Source organism: Ischnura elegans, chromosome X (genome assembly GCF_921293095.1).
Source record: "Ischnura elegans chromosome X, ioIscEleg1.1, whole genome shotgun sequence".
Lineage (NCBI taxonomy): Eukaryota > Metazoa > Arthropoda > Insecta > Odonata > Coenagrionidae > Ischnura > Ischnura elegans.
Genome location: NC_060259.1, coordinates 56046770 through 56066953, shown reverse-complemented (window position 1 = coordinate 56066953; position 20184 = coordinate 56046770). Strand labels below are relative to the sequence as shown.

The window sequence follows — 20184 nt, the reverse complement described above, 5'->3', positions numbered from 1 at the left end:
TTATCGGTGATTTAGAAACTTAATTTTCAAATAAGAGCATGAAATCCGGAACCTCTGTGAAGAAGTTTTATCATAATTTCGTTTATGATCAGTTTAAAAAGATTTGAAAATTTTAATATTTTTATTGCGATTTTATGACATTCAGCTGGATAAACAACTTTTAAAATGTTTTAACAATGTAAAAACACAATTGTTGAAGATATATTCTGTTTCATGTTTAGTTAAAACGAAAAAATATAAGTGGACATTTTTTGACCCTCCCTTGGGCCACGGTGTAACCGGAAAAAGGTTGGTCCTTTAAGGGGGGGCATAAATCTCAGAAGCATTGCTTGTAAAAGTACATATATATCTTAAAAAAGATTGTCCGAGAGTAAATTCTCTCATTTCTAATAGAAAACAATTGTTTCCTTGGCGAAATTACTCAGTAAAAAAATTGAATTCTTCATTCCGAGCTTTTTATCTTTATACGAGTTATAAGATTCAAACTACATGTGTATTTAAAAGTGTAGGTCTAATCTAATGGAATTAAAAACGCTGTTGAAAAAATTAACACATAAAGCTTGGTCCAATTAAAAATTGATTTTATCCTTCGCCGACGAAACATGTAACCTGATGGCGAAAATTTTCCCCTCGCCTTAGACTCACCATACTGTTATTCTAGCTAGGCTAAAATATGCATATCTAAGGTTGGAAGAGCAGTACCCGTCAAAATAATTCATTCCGATGGACTATTAAAAATGAATACACTAAGTAAATATACCAAAAGAGTGTACTTTCTGGTGAGGTCATTAAAAATTATTTTAATTCCTGCACGACATTGACAAGGAAGGTATTAGTCCAGGGAAATAAGTGCGTTGAAAAATTACCGCACGGTGTTAAAAATGTTTTCCTAGTCAGGGCATAAGAAATAATATTGAAATAAATGCGATTCCAGAGACCTACAAACGGCTATTACTTCTGACGATTTACCCAAAAACGGCTACTATACTCTCTCCGAATAATTTCATATCCTACCCATCAACACAGAATCGGCTTTTCTCGTAAAATGACGATGAAGTTAGCTATTTATGTTATTCATATTTAATATTCGATACGTATGTATCAATAAAGTGACACTCAATCCCTGAATTAGCTATTTTATTTACCTCTTTAGACAAAGTTAGTAAACCATAGTATGTTAACATAGAGGAGTAATTGGTAGATGCCTTTGGGGAACAGCCGGAGGTAATTAAAGCGTATAGCGTGCTGGTATTCTTTCATTGAGAAGGCAATTATGAGGATGACATATGGAATTCCAAACATAAGAACCTACACGCGTCGTTTTTTTAACCATCTCCGTATAAAGAGAAAAAATCTTGGAAGAAGTGTGCAATAAATATAGGGTGTAGTATTGGCACGAACAAAAATATTTTGGAGATTAAATGGAGATTAGGTTTGCGGAAAAAAATCGTACCCCATGTAAATACGTTGGAATATTCAGGCAGTTACCAAGCAAAGTTAATACTTCGACGAATTCTGAAAATTCTAGTCATACATAAAATGATTCTGATAAATTTCAAGTGACCACACATTTTTCAATCCACGAGCATCGCTCGTTGCAAGATAATCCGATGATAGAAAATCGCTTGGCGAGCGGCGCGTGGCTCCGAGTGCCAAAGGCCAAGATGATGATCGCTCTCTTTCCGCTGAGGCAAGGATTTGATGTCGCACGACTGACAGGGTATATAATTGGCCACAGGGAATGGGTTCGTCACTCCGGGACAAGATGTGGTCTCCTCTGATCGTCTTCCTCGTAGGTGAGTACCAAACCAGACATTAGATATCTAAGTAAAATCACCGATTGAAATATACATTTACTGCTATTTTTGATTTCAACTTAAAATTTTAAATTATAACTTAGATGAAAGAAACCAAGTTGAGTTGCTACATATTCTTCTTCGCCCAATTCAGCGGACGCGATGGAGAGATAGACGTCGCTGGGCAATAAAGATAAAAAAGTATTTATTAAATATTTTAATAAAGCCATTTCATAATTTTGTCTCAGTATGCCTTTAAATTTTAAATGATTTCCGATCAAGTTGAAAAAATTAACGCAATTATTGTACACTGCTCCTCTCTGGTAAGTGAAAGTCGATCAAGTAGAAATTATATGAAACTGTTTTAGCAATGCCACCTATGCACAGTGGTCCCAATCGCAAATCTAGCGGGACAAAAGTCAGTTTTGCAACTTTTAAAAATAAAGTCGCCGTAGATTCAGCGATATCCGCAACTAAATGCTTCATCATGATTGGTAACTTTTACAACGTTTATTTAAGTTATAACAATGTTATGCAGCTGCAAAGTCACGCGTTGAGATTGCCTACCCTCCGCCTACACCCCGACGGTAGCTGACTCGCTAGCATTAACACGTACCTGCTAGATAGCAATAACGCAAGGAACGACAATTTCTAACGGGATCTTATAGCCATCGGTATATAGAATTATTTAGAGTGATTTTTCTTAAAATATAATTGGTTTAAAATACTATATTTCAAATGGCAATCTCTCAGTCTTTATAACATCGTTTTTTATCGACTTCAATTGTTTAAATTGACTTATAAAAAATATATGTCGAGGTAGGATTGCGAAACCTTCAAAGACATGTGGAAACGTCCTTATAGTTATAGATATTTTCATCACATTTTGCGCCTACTTGCGCTTTTTGACAATAATGCCCTTTTTGTTCCATGAAGTTAACAAACGAGAGCCGTTGAGACGCGGGACTGGGGGCATTTCCTCGGACGACGCCTGGAATATCGGGATAAATTTCGCTAGAGAAGACAAAATTTTAATTTTAACTATTGTAGTTTTGTACGGCATAAATTTTTATTGATATTTATGGTATAGTTATTACATGGCTTACAGTTTTTTACATTTTTATATCGATAGGGAAAATCATGTCACATTCTGAGCGATTCAAGGTACCGGCGGTAATTGGAATTGTTATAATTGCTGAGGAAGAAAAGGCTATAGATGATTTATTAAATGAGTAGTACATTTGAAAGTTGTAATGAAGATACCCCAAAGGACGTCAGGAAAATTGTGATGCTATTTAAAAGTAATTTTGATAAAAAGTGGCAACAGTGCTCCAGAAAATAAGACAGATTTTGTTAGATGTGTGTAGTCTCTTTTGAAGGATATATCGAAAGTAGAACCTGTTTTGCAAGCCAGATTTCATTGCCAAGCTCTGGGAAAAAAGATGCGGCTGCAATTATAAAAGACATAACTGAAAACATACCAAAGAGAGCTACCAACTATAAGAAGGCTTAATTGTCTTCACCTTTGATTCCAATAATATATTCAGAATTAAAGGCTTTGTCCTTTTACATGGAAAGAACCTACTAAGCAAAAGTGCGTAAACATCAGAAGAGAGGCCAGAGACGGTGCGATATTTATCCCTCATACAAGATTAATTTGAACTCAAAGTTGTCTTGCTATCCCCCATCACAAGAACTGACCATTACTGATACTTCGGCCGAGGTCAAATTACTGGCCCTAGTGAATAACACTATTTTGGCTCATAAAGATGTTGTCGCCGCTTTCCTTCGGTCTGGTAATGAATTCAAACTAACGATGATATTTAAGTGGGGTTAAGATGGGAGTCATGGGCACAAGCAATATAAGCAAAGGTTTGTATTTCGGAAGGAATCAGGTCCAGTGGACGATTCCTATATGTTTTCCATTTCTATGTTGCCTCTTCAGCTAAAATCAAATGATAAAAAAAACATCTTATGGCAGAATACCAGGCCACCTTCGATCAGGCATTGTAGACCCATTAAATTATTTCTGGAAGATGAAAGTTAGGAGATAACTGTGAAAGAAGTGCAAAAGATAGAGGCGCAGATCTCTCCACTGATGCTCTTGGTCATCGAAATAAACCGGAAGAAATTGTACATAGTATCAGAATTTTGATGTTAAAAGAATCCCGACATTTCATCAGGCATTACTGGAGTAGAGGTGGAATTATTTCAATGACTTGGAGCAATTCTTAGCGCACTTTCCTGTGGTTTTCCATAACTACAAGTGAATTTGAGACGTATGCTCAAAAAAACAGAAAAAATATACATGCGTCATACTCATGGTATTATATGCCTTTCACGATACATGAAATCTAATTCATGAGACAAAAGTGATTGATTGCCCCCATTGAATTGCATTGCATCAGTTCCCATCGGAATGCTTTCCGAAGAGGCCCAAGAAACAAGCATATTAGGAAATTAAAAGAAAATCACGCGCTAAAATACTCATGAAAGGACACAATGAGAGATATTTTTAACCTACTATTAGTCACATCTGATCCTTATGTTTCCAGTATTAGTTCGTTGCACCCAAGGAATTGTTGTTTCCTCTCGATGGATGTCAGACAGCTTCTCAGGGAACCAATATTACCTGTACCTAATGAAATGAGTAATGTTAAAGAGATGGAGGATGTGGAGTCGGTAAATTTCGGAGATGAAGGGAGCTGGTAGAGTAATAATGATGAAGATGACTAATATTCCGCAGTTCACATTCTGTGAAAAACGATTTTATGTGCAAATCCTGTGTTTATGAGTATATTTTTAACGTAATTAGTTCATTAAACTAAGAAAAGCACATTACTATAGATTTTTAAAATGATTTTCTGCATATTTTTCTAAGTAACACGAAATTATTTTGTAAATTAAACTTTTTTTTTTTTTCGTAAAAACCACCTTGAAAAGGCCTATGTTAGTGTTATTTTGTGTTTTGTCTATATTTTGGCAATTCTGAATATTTTAACGACAAAAGCTCTAAGTTTTTTGGGAAAAATAATTTTGTCCCGCTAGATTCGCAATTGGGACCACTGTGCTATGGCGTGATTAAGCCTTTATGAATTCAAATGAATTCACGAAAAATTACCAAATATTGGCTACGAAATTCGGATTCAGGACAAAACTTATCGAGAACTGAATCAGGGAATTAAAAACATGTAGAATAAAATATGCGTCATCATTCCACTCGTTCTATTTGGCTTGTTTTACGAATGCGATTTCCTTTGCAATGTAATATATGAAGTGTCCTGCAGAGTAATTGGTAACTAATGATCAATTAATGTTCAAAGTAATGATATGGTCGGATAAAGTGTAAAAAGAAGGATTAATAATCAAAACAATGCAATGGGGAACATAAAAAATATTTTACAATTCATAATTTTTATAGAAATATATGTTGAGAGATATAATATTTCGGGGAGAAAGTGACCTCTATAGCACTTTAATTAGAGAAAATGTGTGAAACAGAAATTTTGCAGTCGAGAGTAAGATTGAGAGGGCATAAAAATGGCCAAAATAAGCGTCAAACATTAATTCAAAAAATAATGTTGGATAATATTTCGAGAAAAATAATAATATTTCCATAGCATACAAATACATTTACATATTATTACGTCGGAATTGTATTCGGTAAAAACATCCATATATATCCAAGCATACCTGGAATTCAAATCGAAGAAACATAAAAAATGCGATGAGAAAAGCAAAACCGTAATCGGAAAGGGAAACTTTCACATTAGACAGTGGATGATAAAATTCACTCTACTACCTACCGATTATGGAAGGAATCAAAACTAACACAAAAATTTCTTTTCTATTCCAGTTGGGCTGGCTACGGCCGAAAATGGTAAGTGTGACTGTTTACTTTACCGTCACCCTCGACGTTTCGTGTGAGGCTAAGCTTTGCAAAGTACAAACCTTAAATTTGGAGTACTAACCGCCGATTAATCTTATTGCAGCCTGGAAACCTGGTTACGAATACAAGTACCAGATCAAGGGCAGGACTCTCGCCGCCCTCCACCAAGTGGCCGACAAGTATGTTGGCGTGGTGAGCCGAGCCACCCTCACCCTCCAGCCTCAGAGTTCCAACGCCGTCCTTGCCAGGGTGAGTAGGGCCGACCAGTGACCCGACCCTCTTTTAGACCTTCCGCCATTGACTCCCATCTCAACATACACTCGTCTCTGCCCACAGATCTCCGACGCCCAGTTCTCTCCGGTGCAAGCGTCCCTTCCCGGAGGATGGGCTTCCAGGATCCCGGAGAAGGAGCTCAACTACAAGTCGCTCCCGCTCTCCAGCAAGCCGTTCCAGATTAAGTTCAAGAACGGAGTTGTAAGTACTTTTGAAATCCTCCAATCGTGCCCGCAAGTAAAAGCGAACGATGATTCGAAAATAAAATTACATTTGACTCGAAGTTATACATACCTATGGGTTTCACTACGGGCCATTTTCCGTTCTGTTAATAAAATATTAATCGAAGGTACTCGGACGCAGTACCATAATACCGGCCTCGACAATTGTTTGAAACACTTCTCATCATTTCAGCAGTCCAATCTGAAGGAAAAATTACTTTTTAGCAAAACCCCTTGTTGTTATTTGGACGATAAGAACGCATTTTTGATGGGATAAACACGGATAGATAAATTACTCCATTTAACGCAGAATGGTTTTCTCCTCAAGGATATGATGACCCTCGTCTTCAGAATAAATTTTCTTTACATAGCAATTGAAGGATGAAGGCGAGTGATGAAAACAATGTTCCATGAAAAGGTTTTGAATTTTGCAAAATTGTGATTTGTACAGCGTGATTCATGGAACGCGAAATGAGTATGAATATTAAATATGTTAGCATGGAAATATTTTGGTGATATAGCGGCACAATTTTTAGCTTCAAAATTTGTAAGTTTTCATTACGAATAATGGGATGAAATTCAGTACAGTTATGTTTAAAAGAGTAGCGAGAATAAAATTATCCACCAAGAGATAATCCTTACTAAAAATTGGAAACATTCTTCGCTTAATTTATTGTGAATTTAAATTAATTGTGCGAAAAATTTGGCTACGCAAAACCATCCTTCCACCGGCTGCAAGACGAGGCAATAGCTAACCAGGCTCTCCCTCCCGCAGGTGGATGAGCTGGTCGTGAGCAAGGACCTCTCCAACCCAGAGGTGAACCTCATCAAGAGCGTCGTGAGTCAACTGCAGGTTGACACCCACGGTGAAAACGAGATCAAATGGCATCGTGGCAGTCAGGCTCCCAAGAGGCCCAGCGAGAGCGTTTTCCGCGCCATGGAGGTAAGCCGCCCGACTCGTGAGGTAAAACGTCACGAGCACGAAGCACTCGAGATGAGTTTAACACCGTGATTTTATTCCTCCAGGACACCGTCACCGGCAAGTGCGAGGTCATGTACGACATTTCGCCCCTGCCGATGTACGCCACCCAAGTGAACCCGGAACTCGCCCCCATGCCCGAGCTCCGTGGAGATGGCATTCTTATGGACATCGCCAAGACCAAGAACTTCAGCAACTGCGACAAGAGAGTGGCCTACCACTACGGAATCACCGGACTCACCGACTGGGAGCCCGCCGACAACGAAATGGGACACTTCTTCTCCGTAAGTAGACGCGCGTGGACGAGTAGGCCTCCAACGCGCCGTGCCACGAACCACGCAGTCTTAACGCTATCATCTCTTCACAGCGTTCCGGCGTCAGCAGGATCGTCATTTCCGGATCCCTCAAGGAATACACCATCCAGTCTTCCGTCACCGTCAACAAGGTCATCCTCAGCCCCGCCCTCTACAACGCCCAGAAAGGTATGGTGGTCAGCCGCATGAACGTCACCCTGATCTCCAGGCGGTCCAGCTCTGGCTCCCCGCCATCCGTGCCCAACCCCCAGCGCGTCAAGGACCTCGTCTACGACTACAACGATCCCTTCCCCTCCGAGCGCAGCAGCAGCTCCGCTAAGAGCCCCGCCAAGGGAAACAAATCCTCCGAAAGCGAGTCTCAGTCCAGCTCCAGCAGCGAAAACGACAGCTCCGACAGCCAGAGCAACAGCCAGGAGAGCGGAAGTAGCAGCAGCGACAGCAGCGAAAGCGTCGAGAGGCCCGGACACAAGCGCCAGATCCCCAAGCGATTTCGTCGCTCCGCACCCCAGCAGAAGAACAAGAACGCCAGCAGCGGAAGCAGCAGTAGCAGCAGCGAGAACGACAGCTCCGACAGCGTGAGCAACGGCGAAGATAGCAGCAGCAGCGAGAGTAGCAGCGAAAGCCAGAACAGCAGCAACGACAGCAGCAGCAGCAACAGCAGCGAAAGCAACAGCAGCAGCAGCAGTAGAAGCAGTAGTAGCAGCAGTAGCTGCAGTAGCGGAAGCAGCAGCTCTGACAGTGAAAGTTCTAGCTCCGAAAGCAATGACTCCGACAGTAACTGCTCCGACAGCTCCAGCAGTTCCAGCAGCTCCAGCAGCGAATCCGGAAGCGTCAGCAGTGCTTCCAGCAGCTCCAGCTCCAGCTCCAGCTCCAGTGAAGAGCACAACCCCAAGCCCGGAATGAACAAGGCTCCCAAGATCCCACTCCTGCCTTACTTCATCGGCTATGAAGGAAACGCTATCCCCACTTCCAAGGACATCGAACCCGTCTCCGCCGTCAAGAAACTGTGCTCTCAAATCGCTTCCGAGCTCCAGCACCCCAGCACCATTCCTCAGAAGTCCACCCTCTCCAAGTTCGCCATCGTCGTTCGCCTCGTGCGCACCATGAATGCCGAGCAGCTGCAGAAGGCCGTCTCTCAGATCTACGCTCCCATCAAGTCTTCCGGAGAAAACCCCTGGTAAGAATCCGACGCTCACTCCCGGTGGCGATTCGAAAACCCTTTCCTTCACCCATCTAACGCTATCCCTTATTACTCGCTTCAGGACCGTTCTCCGCGATGCCCTCGCCGCCGCCGGTACTGGCCCCTGCCTCACCACCATCAAGGATTTGATCAAGTCCAGAAAGATCGCCACGGAGGAGGCCGCCGAGATCTTCGCCACCCTTGCCGCCAGTGCCAGGACCCCAACCGCTGAGTTCCTCAAGGCGCTCTTCGTGAGTTTCGCTTCCGAATAGATGAATGTTGACTCCATGCGTTTCCGTTTGCTGTGGACTCACGTTCGCTCATTACTTTACAGGCCCTGGCCACGAGCCCCGAAGTCACCAAGCAGCCCCTTCTCAACTCTACCGCCATCCTTTCCTTCGCCAACCTCGCCCGCAAGGCTCAGGTCAACAACGTCACGGCTCACAATCTCTACCCCGTCCACGCCTTCGGACGTCTCTCTCCCATCAACCCCAAGGCCGTCGCCGAGGAATACATCCCCTACATGGCTAAGCACCTGCGCGCCGCCGTCAAGGACGGAGACAGCCACAAGATCCAGGTTTACATCCGCGCTCTTGGAAATCTCGGCCACCCCAAGATCCTCAGCGTGTTCGAGCCCTACCTCGAAGGCAAGGAACCCATGTCCACCTTCCAGAGGACTCTCATGGTCACCTCTCTGAACAAGCTCGCCAAGGTGTTCCCTCAGGTCGCCCGCCGCGTCCTCTTCAACGTCTACCAGAACCTCGGAGAAAGCCATGAGGTGCGTTGTGCCGCCGTTCTCGTCCTCATGAGGACTGCTCCTCCCGCATTCATGCTCCAGAGGATGGCTGAATTCACCAACAGGGACCCTAGCCTCCAAGTCACCGCCGTCGTCAAGTCTGCGATCCAGTCCGCCGCCGCCCTCCAGGGACCTCACCACCACGAATTGTAAGTCTAGCGTATAGAAAATATACATTCAATTTCTGGCTTTCCCACTCAAGCTTCTTTGAAAAGGCAATATTAGCACTTGGCCATCGACGACCGCATTTGTAACCTCAACCATTCCTTTACGATTGCAGCAAGATGAACGCCAAGGCCGCCGCCAACCTGCTCAACCCCAAGCCTCTCGGAATCCATTACTCCCGTCAGTACCTCCAGAGCTACATGGTCAAGGAGATGGGTCTCGCCTACAGGCGTGAGCTCAGTTGGATCGGAAGCTCCGACGGACTTCTCCCATCCAGCGCCTTCATTTCCACCCGCTACAACGTGGGAGGATGGAAATCACAGAACATGGCCGTGAGTACCGCTTGCGATGACTCGCGTCGAATTTCGGGATTTCGCATAGGCTCGTTGTGACCGACGGTCTTCGCTTCTTTCAGCTCGCCATGATGACCTCCAGCTTCAACGACCTCGTCGACGCCGTCAGCGACCAATTCGAGGACTCCGACTCCTCCAACAGCGGAAAGCACGGCAGCAAGTCCGGAAAGAAGTCTTCTGGCAGCGGAAGTGGAAGCCACAGCCCCTTCACCACGGAGAAGATTGCCGAGATGCTGAACATCGAGCCCTCTGACGACGAGCAGGTGGAAGGAAACCTCCTCGTTCGCTACATGGGAACTAGCAGATTCTTCACCTTCGATAACACCACCATCGAAAACCTGCCAGCCCGTAAGTCGGCTTCCTCTCCTCCCCTCCGATCACGTTCGAGCGACCTGGCTTCTTTTCATTCGCCTTTTCTTTGCAGTGCTCAAATCCGCCGCCTCCGCCCTCCGCTCCGGCCACAAGTTCAACTACAACAAGCTGTACAACCAGTTCGCCTTGACCCTGGCCTTCCCCACCGAAACCGGTCTTCCCTTCGTCTACTCCATCAAGAAGCCCACCTACATTTCCCTCAGGGGAGAAGTTCAAGCCAAGTCCCACCCTGACATGGCCAGTGGATCCCGCGACTCCATCAGGGTTCCCGAAACCATCAACTCCACCGCCAGTCTCCAATTCGTGTAAGCTCTCCAGATGACGAACTCTCCATTTCTCACTACCCATACTTACGAGTGTACGTGACGGGACACTTAAATTTCCTTCGCCCACAGGTACTCTACTCGCATGACTGCCAAGATCAGCTTCGTGGCTCCTCTGACCCACACCCGCTACATTGCCGGTGTTCAGAAGAACATCCAGGTCAATGTGCCCATCAAAGCCACTTTCGACCTCGATGCCGAGAACTCCGAGGCCTCCGTCACCCTGCAGCCCCTCTACAACAACCGCGAGGCACAGATCATCCACTACAGCACCATCCCCTACACCGCCAAGCACAACATCCTTGACCTCACTCCCGTCAGCCAAGGAAGCAACTTCAAGCCCATCCACGTCCGTGAGCCCATGCAGGTGAGATACGGGTGAATCAAAAACGCCTTGCGCACGCTTGCCCAATTCCGCAAGATTCCAATTCCACCCTTATCTCATCATCACAGATGGAAACCACCGTCGGCAAGGACAGCACCGGTTTCGCCTTCCGCGTTAAATACGCCACGGAGCAGAAGTACCTCGACTACCAATACCTCTACGAAAAGGCTCAGCGCCACGACGCCATGTCCCTCATCCTTTACCCATGGGCCGAGAGGACCATCAAGTACAACAACATCAACGTCGTTTTCGACCCCCAGAGGAGCAACACCAAATCCGTCACCTTCACCGCCTCCTACGGTACGCTATCAATTAAGCTTCACCCCAAGCCATTCCCTTCTTCCATGCCATACCATCGCCTCATCACTAAATGCCGTCCGTCTTACCTGTAGATGACAACTCCGATGACTCCCAGTCATCCCACTCATGGTCCGACTCCGACGAATCCGACTCCGCATCCAACGAGAGCCGCGCCCACAGCGGCAAGTCCAACAGCGGCAAGAGCGCCGGATCCAGCAGCAGCTCCATGGCCAACCCATCCACCTCCAAACCCGTCAGCGAAAAGAGACAGCAGGAGTTCCTCAGGAGGGCTTCTTCCGGCATTAAAAGTAAGTGGTGAACCTTTCCTTTCTACTCTCCTACATGCCATTTAAATTTTACCGTCTCCTAATCGTTTTCCCTCTTTCGTCCCCATCGCAGACGCCTCCGCTTCCGTTCTCGACCTTGCCGTCGAATTCAACGGCAACAAGAACATCGCCTACGTGGCCACCGCCGCCTATGCTTCCAGCGAAGTTGACGAAACCAGCCGTGCTCTCTTCTATTTCTACAAGTCTCCCACTTACGGAAACTCCAAGCCTTACGAGGTAACCTTACCTTCCTTTAGATTTAATTCCGTCACCTCTTTCTTTCGTTATCGATCTCACTCATTGATCTCTCCTTCCACAGGTGTGTGCTGCCGCTAAGGGAGTTTACCCCAACGTTCCACTCATGAACATTGCCAAGGCTCTCAGAGCCAACCCTACCTCCTACGCCAGCTCTGAGATCAGCTTCGGCGAGAAGTGCGGATCCGGAGCCGCTCAAATCAGTATCTCGGTAAGCGACGACGTCGCCCATTCCCAAATGCGTAGCCTCCTTTGAATGTCCTGGTGTCCAATTTTAAACCATCCTCTTTCGCAGGCTAAGGGCGAACAGAGCCAGGAGGGGAAGGAATACATCCGCCGCAGTCCCATGGCACAGAAATGCATGTCCCTCATGCAGTCCGGAAGCTACCTCCAACCCGCTTGCCGCAACATCACCGCCAGGGCCAACTTCCTCGATTCCTACAGCGTCAACATCCAGTACGAGAAGGTATGTCGTCTCGCTTCATCGCGCGCCACACTTGGTATCCCACCACCACCGAAATGAATCGCTACAACCATCTCCACCTCTCTCTCCACAGCTTCCCGCCGCTTTCAAGAACTTCACTTACAAGGCCTACTCCGTGGCCAGGTACCTCGGCTACCCATACCTCGACGAGAACACCATTAATGTCCACAACAAGGAAGGCAAGATCACCGTCGACATCGACTTCGAGCCTGACTTGAAGGCCGCCAACGTTTCCCTCACCGCCCCATCCTTCGAAGCCGACTTCGACCTCGTGCGCGTAGGCCAATGGGCCCGTCCTCTGGCCGTCCAGCACCCCAGCTGGAACGCTGCCGATCGTTTCCTTACCTACGCCCTCCACGCCCAGTGGACCGGTAAGTTGAGGAACGAAATTTCTCACATTCCAAGCGATCGCTCAACTCAGACACCACGCGCTCACTTGCCTCCTCACTCTCCCCACAGCCTCTTGCGGCTTGGACCGTGACTCCGTCTCCACCTTCGACAACAAGACCTACCCCATCCACCTTGGAAAATGCTGGCACGTCATGATGACCTCTCAGCCCGAAGACGATGACTCTTCCAGCTCCAGCAGCAACGACGACCTCACCGCCGAAGTTACCGTTCTCGTCCGCGATGCCAGCTCTCACGAGAAGGTTCGTGGAACTCGGTCGTTAGGTGCTCCTTCCATGTGATACCACAACAGTGCCTAACTCTCCTCATTTCCCTTGCAGGAAGTCAAGGTTATCCTTGGTGACGACGTCTTCGACCTCAAGCCCTCCGGATCCTCCAGCTCCAAGAAGTCTTCCGAGAGCGGAGACGCCGACGGAGTCGTGTACTTCAACCAGAAGCAGCGCAGCGTCTCGTACCGTAAGATCAACAACGTCACCGACTCTGACGGTGAAATGCTCGCTTTCTGGTACGCTCTGCCCAGTGGCGCCGTCATCTTCGAGGCCCCCCAGCACGAGATCGCCATCATGTACAACGGAGAGGCCGCTTGGCTCGAGGTACGACCCGCCGCCCCCACTCCACTATCAGTCCGTTTCCGTCTTTTGCCATCTCACTCACCCCCATCTTCTCTCGTAGGCCGGCAGCACTTACCGCGGTGATGTCCTTGGTCTTTGCGGAACCTACGACAGTGAACCCGCCACCGACTTCACTTCTCCCAAGAGCTGCATTCTGGAACAGCCCAAGATGTTCGCCGCTTCCTGGGCCGTCCCCGACCAGACCTGCCAGGGAGAAGCCAAGGAGTGGCAGCGCCGCGCTGCTTCGGCACCTTGCTTTAACCAGACCTTCACTCCTCACGACGTGATCACCGAAGAGGATGCCAACAGCGGATACTCCTCCCGCTCCTCCAAATCCAGCCGCTCCTCCAACGCCCAATCTGGAAGGTCCTCCAGTTCCAGCTCCAACTCCGGCTGCACCCAGCACCGCACCAAGATCATCGAGCAGGGAAGCCAGACTTGCTTCTCCATGCGACCTCTGCCAACCTGTGCCAATAACTGCCGTGCCACCGGAAAGGTCGAGAAGAGCGTAAGTATATCTTTATTCAGTTTATATCGATGGATTCATTTAACGTTTTTTGACGAATCCTACGTTCTTCATAACCCTTTCATGAAGGTCGCCATTCCGACGATATCTTTTTAAAGTTTTGTGATCTAAAGTCTTCTTCAGTCAATTTTCCTTTTCTTTCCACGAACTCAATATGAATTTCACTAACGAAGATTATTTCACTAGATTAATCAGTCAATATATAATTAAGATTATATTAAATTATCAGGTTCTTCAGTTGTCTTAAATAATATTTTGTTAAATAGGTGCGCTACTCCGTGTTGAACTTTATTATGGATAAGATTCGGTACATACCCGAGATAACTTCCGAGTGATATATCCTGCATCTCAAGTGTTTTCCATTTCGTCAGTATAATATGGAAGACGTCTTTGGTGTAAATTTAAATCGCGTTATCGCTTTGATTCATGCATTATAGTACTGATGCAGATAATAATGAAATGACCACATCTCACCCATTGCCATCTCTCCTCGATCGCTAATTGTGTTTCCTTGCCTTCAGGTCGACGTCCACTGCGTTGCCAACTCTTCTGCCAGCCGTCACTTCGTCGAAATGGTGAAGAAGGGAGCCAACCCCGACTTCAGCCGTAAGGAAGTGAGCAAGACCATCAAAATCAACGTTCCTCAGGGATGCACCTCCAACTGAATCTAATTGAAATTACTTCTTTTCAAATTTGAAAATGTAGAAAATTAATAAACTATTTGAAGCATATTTAAGGCATTCTTACTCTTTCTCGGCACATTTTCCTTTGAGCGTTTGGTACGAAAACTTCAAACAATGCGCCATATTTATCGCAGTCAGTGGAATAGTAATTGAGAGAGAAACACACACATTTGTCAAGTTTTCTCCGTTCTTCGAATATGATGGGAGCTAATTATATTCCGGGAGGCAATGCAGTACCTTATAAAAATACTGCATTGCGTTCTATTAGTTTTTAAGAGATTATGGATCCAAGTCTTCCACTGATTCCTTCATATGGGGAGTGGTGTTCAGCCTATCTATTGAACATGAAAGGCAGACCCCTGGCGTTGCTCAAGGTCGTTGCCTGTAACTCCAACTTTTACTTAGTGATTGATAATCATGTAGGCTCACTTGTGCGGAGGTATCGCGTTAGGATATAAAAATCGTTAAGGGACAATTTCTTTTGCGGCGTCAAATATTACTTTGATCACACTTTCTTTTGAGATGAAATGACAATATGAAATAAGGTGTGGTACCATAGCAAATTATTGGAATCACGATTTAATTTTCTCTAGCAACAAAGAAAACGTTGACCAGCGAAGAAGTCCACCAACTCTATCAATTTTCGAACAGTAATAATATATATGTATATATACTGACAGCAATGTTATACTCGGGTGGAAAATGTGTACTAGAGAAAAACTTTTTTCATTACCCCGAGCCAAGTACCTATCATAGTAATGACATTATGATGCGATGTATAATTAACGTCTACAATTAATATTAATTATATGAATTGCCTAAATTCCTTGCAGCAAAACATTACATTACAGTGAAGCACATAACTTATTGCAAGGGAAAACCCCATCTCGCCGTGTGTTATATTTGTTAATAATTACGCAAGTTATGCTATAGAGTGGGCCGAAAAATGGCTCTATGGATAAAATTTGCCTTGTGCGAGACATCTGCTAACTTAAATAATTGTCTCAGATAGGAAGTTATTTTAAAAACGGATATCATCAACCCTAGGCTACCGAGCCCTGAAGTATAAGATTTTGCATAAAATCAGACTGCATTCGGACAAATAAACATCGACAACAGCAGAATGCAACGGATAATTTTCCTGCTATAACCTATGGTGAATACTGCTTTCAATATTATATTGTACACTTCGAGCTGAATGCGCCAGCTGGAATTCAGGAAAAACTGATTTCTCCATCACAACTACAACGCGGTGAAACCCGGAAAATGCAGCCTTCGTTATATTGCACGGTAAATATGAGCGTGTGAGGTCTCAATGATTTTTTCCACTCTGAATTGGTGGCTCAAAAGTGGATACATATTCTCAATTAAATCCGGAAGAGCTGGGGAGTTGAAAGGGCATAGCTGGATAAGAGGGTGAAAAGTTCCCCCTTTGCGATTTTTTGCGCACTTGGGGTATTCGATTTGGGATCAAATAGAACAAACCTCCCCACATTTCCAGCCCAATAGATGCCCACCAGGGCCGGCTAGATCGAAAATACGATTTTCACTCTTTTTTTAATATCCCAGTCAAGAAGGCATATTTTTAAAGCAATTTGCGGCATTTGAAACCTTATTTAATGGAACTGATCTCCAATTTTTTTCAAGATTTTTGAGCGGGACAAGAAGACATGGCGTCGATTTGAAAATTTCGAACGCATGTTTTCACAAAATATGTTTTAGAGGGCCAAAAAGAAAAAGCGTTGTCTGGAGGTGTTTTAATACCTTTCGGCTGGCGCACTGAAAAAATAATTGTTAGGTAGTGGAACATCGCGAAAAAATGCGATTAAAAATATGCAATTTTAGTCATTTGGCTCTATGCCATGGCCCTCTATAACACTCCTTTTTATTTATTATACTATTCTAACGATTGAGGTGCCCACCGCAGGGGTAGAATTGTATGGATACTGGAGCCGAAAATGGATTCTCGCGTTAGACAGTGACTTCTAGTGATGAAAGCAACTGGCAGCGGTGGCCTGGTGGATCGGCGCTCGGCCAGTGAGCGGAGGAGGCTGGGCGTTCGAGTCCCCAGGCCCCCAAATCGCCGGAAAATTAAGTAAGAGCTTATGAAAGGTCACCAGTAAACTATTGAAACGGAAATTTAACCATGTGATTTATGTAACTGATTTGATTTTAAGGTTTTTTAGTAACAGTAAATTGTATTTTGGAAAAAAATGGTGCAGTGGGTTACGGCATGATGTAGCATGGCAAAGGCTATGGGATCGCCTCCCTTTTGCAGCGATTATTTTTTTCTTTGTTGAATTATCGCACACTGAAATACAATTTAGAAGATGTATTTAAAGGTGCAACGATAGGAACTGTTTGTCATTTTCGTACCACATAAAATTGTGTTATAAAAACAACCGAGAACGTGCAAAACAGATAACAAACTAACCAAATTATTTTGCGTTATTTTAACGTACATAACTCGAGCCTTTACTAATAATGGACACTATTCAACCTAATGTAATCGCTGTATTTTATTCCACCGTAACTCCACTTTCACGGAAAATTTGTAAGACGTTTACGGCACATCATGAAGGCCATAACATCATTTATGATGGTCAATATTCATATTTAATTGAGATACTGAATGAAAATATGACTATTTGGTTAAACAATAGAGTAAGTAAACCATATGTTGTTGGAAAAAATGATGGATTTCGCGACTACCTGTAGTTTAGTTCTTAAGAACAATCAACTATGCTCTCACGAGAATGAAAGAACAAACTCGTTCAAAATTTTCCTTCATTCCCGTAATTTGCTCAAAACGACAGGGTATTACGTTGAAAAAACTACAGACGAACAATTCTAAAATAATTTTACCCGCCAACAACGTCAATTATGTGACAATGTATCCATTAGCACTTATTTATGCCCGTATATACCTTTTGCCTCCCTTGTCAAGTATGAAACCTTGCGGGAAGTTATTTTCGCTGCTCACTTGTCTCTTGAAAATTGTGACGTTTTCTCGTTTCCCGTTTACGATGACTGTTGACGTCATCATACCAAAAGCGGAACTCTTTCCGATAGTATGTGTGATGCGCACGGAAGACGAGCGTAGGATAGGTTCCCGATCGACTCGGAATGAATCCGTTTCCGACGCCGCCAATACTATGAGACTCTGAAACACCCCCTGCAGCTCGATTCTGTTAATGTGATATGGCCGTCACAAGCGGATTTCGTCAATGTATTCACGGCTTTGACGCTGGAGCGATTCTGAAACTTTTTAGTGACGTCACTCTCACTGCCGCGTCCGTGAAAGTATTCACGCCCAAGAGGGCCCGTGGTAGCTTCGTCGCGGCAATGCGCTCTAATTTTTCATTAGAAATTTACGCTGTGATTGATAATTAATAGCACATTATTCATTAATTACGATGGTGGCTATTTCATATTGTCACTTCCCATAAGTAATATCTATTAAAAACAATAAAAGAAATGCGTAAAGTTAAATTTACATCCGCGTACTATTTAAATTGATTGGCTATTATTGCTATTGAAGTTGGTGAGAAGTTAAACTTTGCGCTGAGGGTTTGACAATAGAAGGGATTACACTACTAAATATTATGCTTGATTTATAAAGCAATGGGTGTAAGAAAGCCTCACACCAAATTTTACCACTGAGCGCTGAATAATTTCGCCCCTAGAAGAGTTTGAAGTTTCAACTTGAATTCCGCGCCAAAAACGTATTTCTCGGGCGACGCCATGTTGATGACGTGTGCACCTCATGATATCTGCATTGCTTGCATAAGGAGTGCATTATCGTAGGCGTTATTTCGAGTATAAATAAATGGTAGATGAAACGGAAAATTATTAATGAGTGGGAGGAAACCATACGTGTACTGTTGTGTGCCTAATGTGAATCTACCTCTCGCTAAACACAAGAAAAGTATTTTTTTGTTGTGCCAAACGACCCAGACCGAGGAAGGCGGTGGTACGACGCTGCACGGAGACAGCATATTCCTTCAGAGATGGGCTGTTATAGAATTTGTGAGGGCCATTTTAATGTAAGTCTCTTCTGCTTCTAAATGGGATTTAGTTTCCATTACACCTTTTGTTGTCTTTTGCCACACATCGCAAAAGTTCGTATATGCTTAAATACATACGCTCTTGACGGGAAATTTTACTTTTTAATTGCAAATATATCATTATGTTTCAATTTATGTTGAATTTAATGATTATTTCGTGTGCATCTACTATATATTTGCCCCGGTTTGCACTCTTTGTTTATATCTTGCGCATTAAAAGCCAACTACTGTAACGGAAAGGGTCTTCGACGCTCACCTGGTGATGTGTCAAATAGTACAAAGGAAGGCATCATAATCACAAATTTGTACTCCAGGAAATACTACAATATCGTGTTACCTACAACAAGCAGAAATAAGCACATTTGAGTCGCGGTGCCGCCAGGTTTATAAATAGAAGCACAGATAGTAACTTTTCTTTCATTTTCAACTTTTCTAATGTTACAGCAAAACAGAGAAACCAAAGGTAAATGCGTACTGAATGAATACTAGCAAATAGTTTGAACTACCATTAATCGAAAAAGAACAAGTGTCAAATTATACAATGTAATGTGTAAATCCTCTCGCCAGACTTCAAATTGTACGTTAATGCCGACGTCAGGATTTTGTCCACCATTTTTTTCTTAATTAAAAAAAATTGCATTAGCTTCAATGAAAGCGTACTAACAATGACAGCGAAATTACGAATACAAAAAAAACTGTAAATAAGAAAGAAAACGAGAGAAAAAGCTGAAGAAATTATGAAAGACAGACCCGATCCCTCAACCTTTACTAGCATAGTTCATATCGATGGCCACTCGGCCCCCTAGGTAACATAAAATTACTCAAAAAGTAAGTATTATAAAAAGTAAGGATGAAAACCGGTTCAAGTATGCAGTAATTGCCTAAGAAATAATCATAACAGCCTGCATAAATAGAGGCGGAATGATAAATTTGCAGTATAAAATATAGTGCATATATAGTGAGTGCACATATATATTCACTCACAAGCGGAATGTTATCGAAGCACAGCAGAAAACTACGAAGGTAGTATAGTATACTAAATTTTCTTTCGAAGCATAAGTGGTGCCACAAACTTTGTCCTAAAACTTTTGAAAGTGACTGTACGTGTAGCTCAGATGTAAATATAAGGGAACTAACGGCTATTTTCACGTAAAAATCCCCATCTCTGAGTTCCTCTATCATTTTGATGACAACTGCTTATCATTTATTATAGAACGAAACTGACTTGAAGAATTATCAGGAGCACAGTTGACCAAAGCAGGGCCTCTGCTTTAAAACTGCTGTTCCAACGAAATTTGAATGCTAATCCTAAAAGAAACTAAGAGAACCCCGAACTTCCTCACTTCAGAGAGCAAGAAAACAGCTATAACTATAGCACATTTTTTAAATTTATTTCATAATTTACATGCGGAAACTAAAAACCATAAATAAGTAAAGGATTTTACGATGGTATGTCCACAAATTAAAGCATCCACTTT

The 20184-nt window shown here is 43.8% G+C and overlaps 1 protein-coding gene across 1 annotated transcript; it reads left to right on the top strand.

Annotated features, from left to right (window-relative positions):
* Positions 1–1735: 1735 nt before the first annotated feature.
* On the top strand, positions 1736–14687 carry LOC124170838 (vitellogenin-A1-like). The gene is made up of 23 exons (XM_046549830.1): positions 1736–1796; positions 5653–5676; positions 5789–5934; positions 6022–6159; positions 6955–7122; positions 7206–7442; positions 7526–8649; positions 8735–8903; positions 8987–9597; positions 9729–9945; positions 10029–10314; positions 10391–10643; positions 10734–11028; positions 11115–11346; positions 11439–11654; positions 11746–11909; positions 11992–12138; positions 12223–12393; positions 12485–12782; positions 12871–13061; positions 13140–13412; positions 13492–13938; positions 14478–14687. The coding sequence occupies exons 1-23, from the start codon at positions 1742–1744 to the stop codon at positions 14619–14621; spliced, it is 6006 nt and encodes a 2001-aa protein (XP_046405786.1). The 5' UTR covers positions 1736–1741; the 3' UTR covers positions 14622–14687.
* The last annotated feature ends 5497 nt before the right edge of the window (positions 14688–20184 follow it).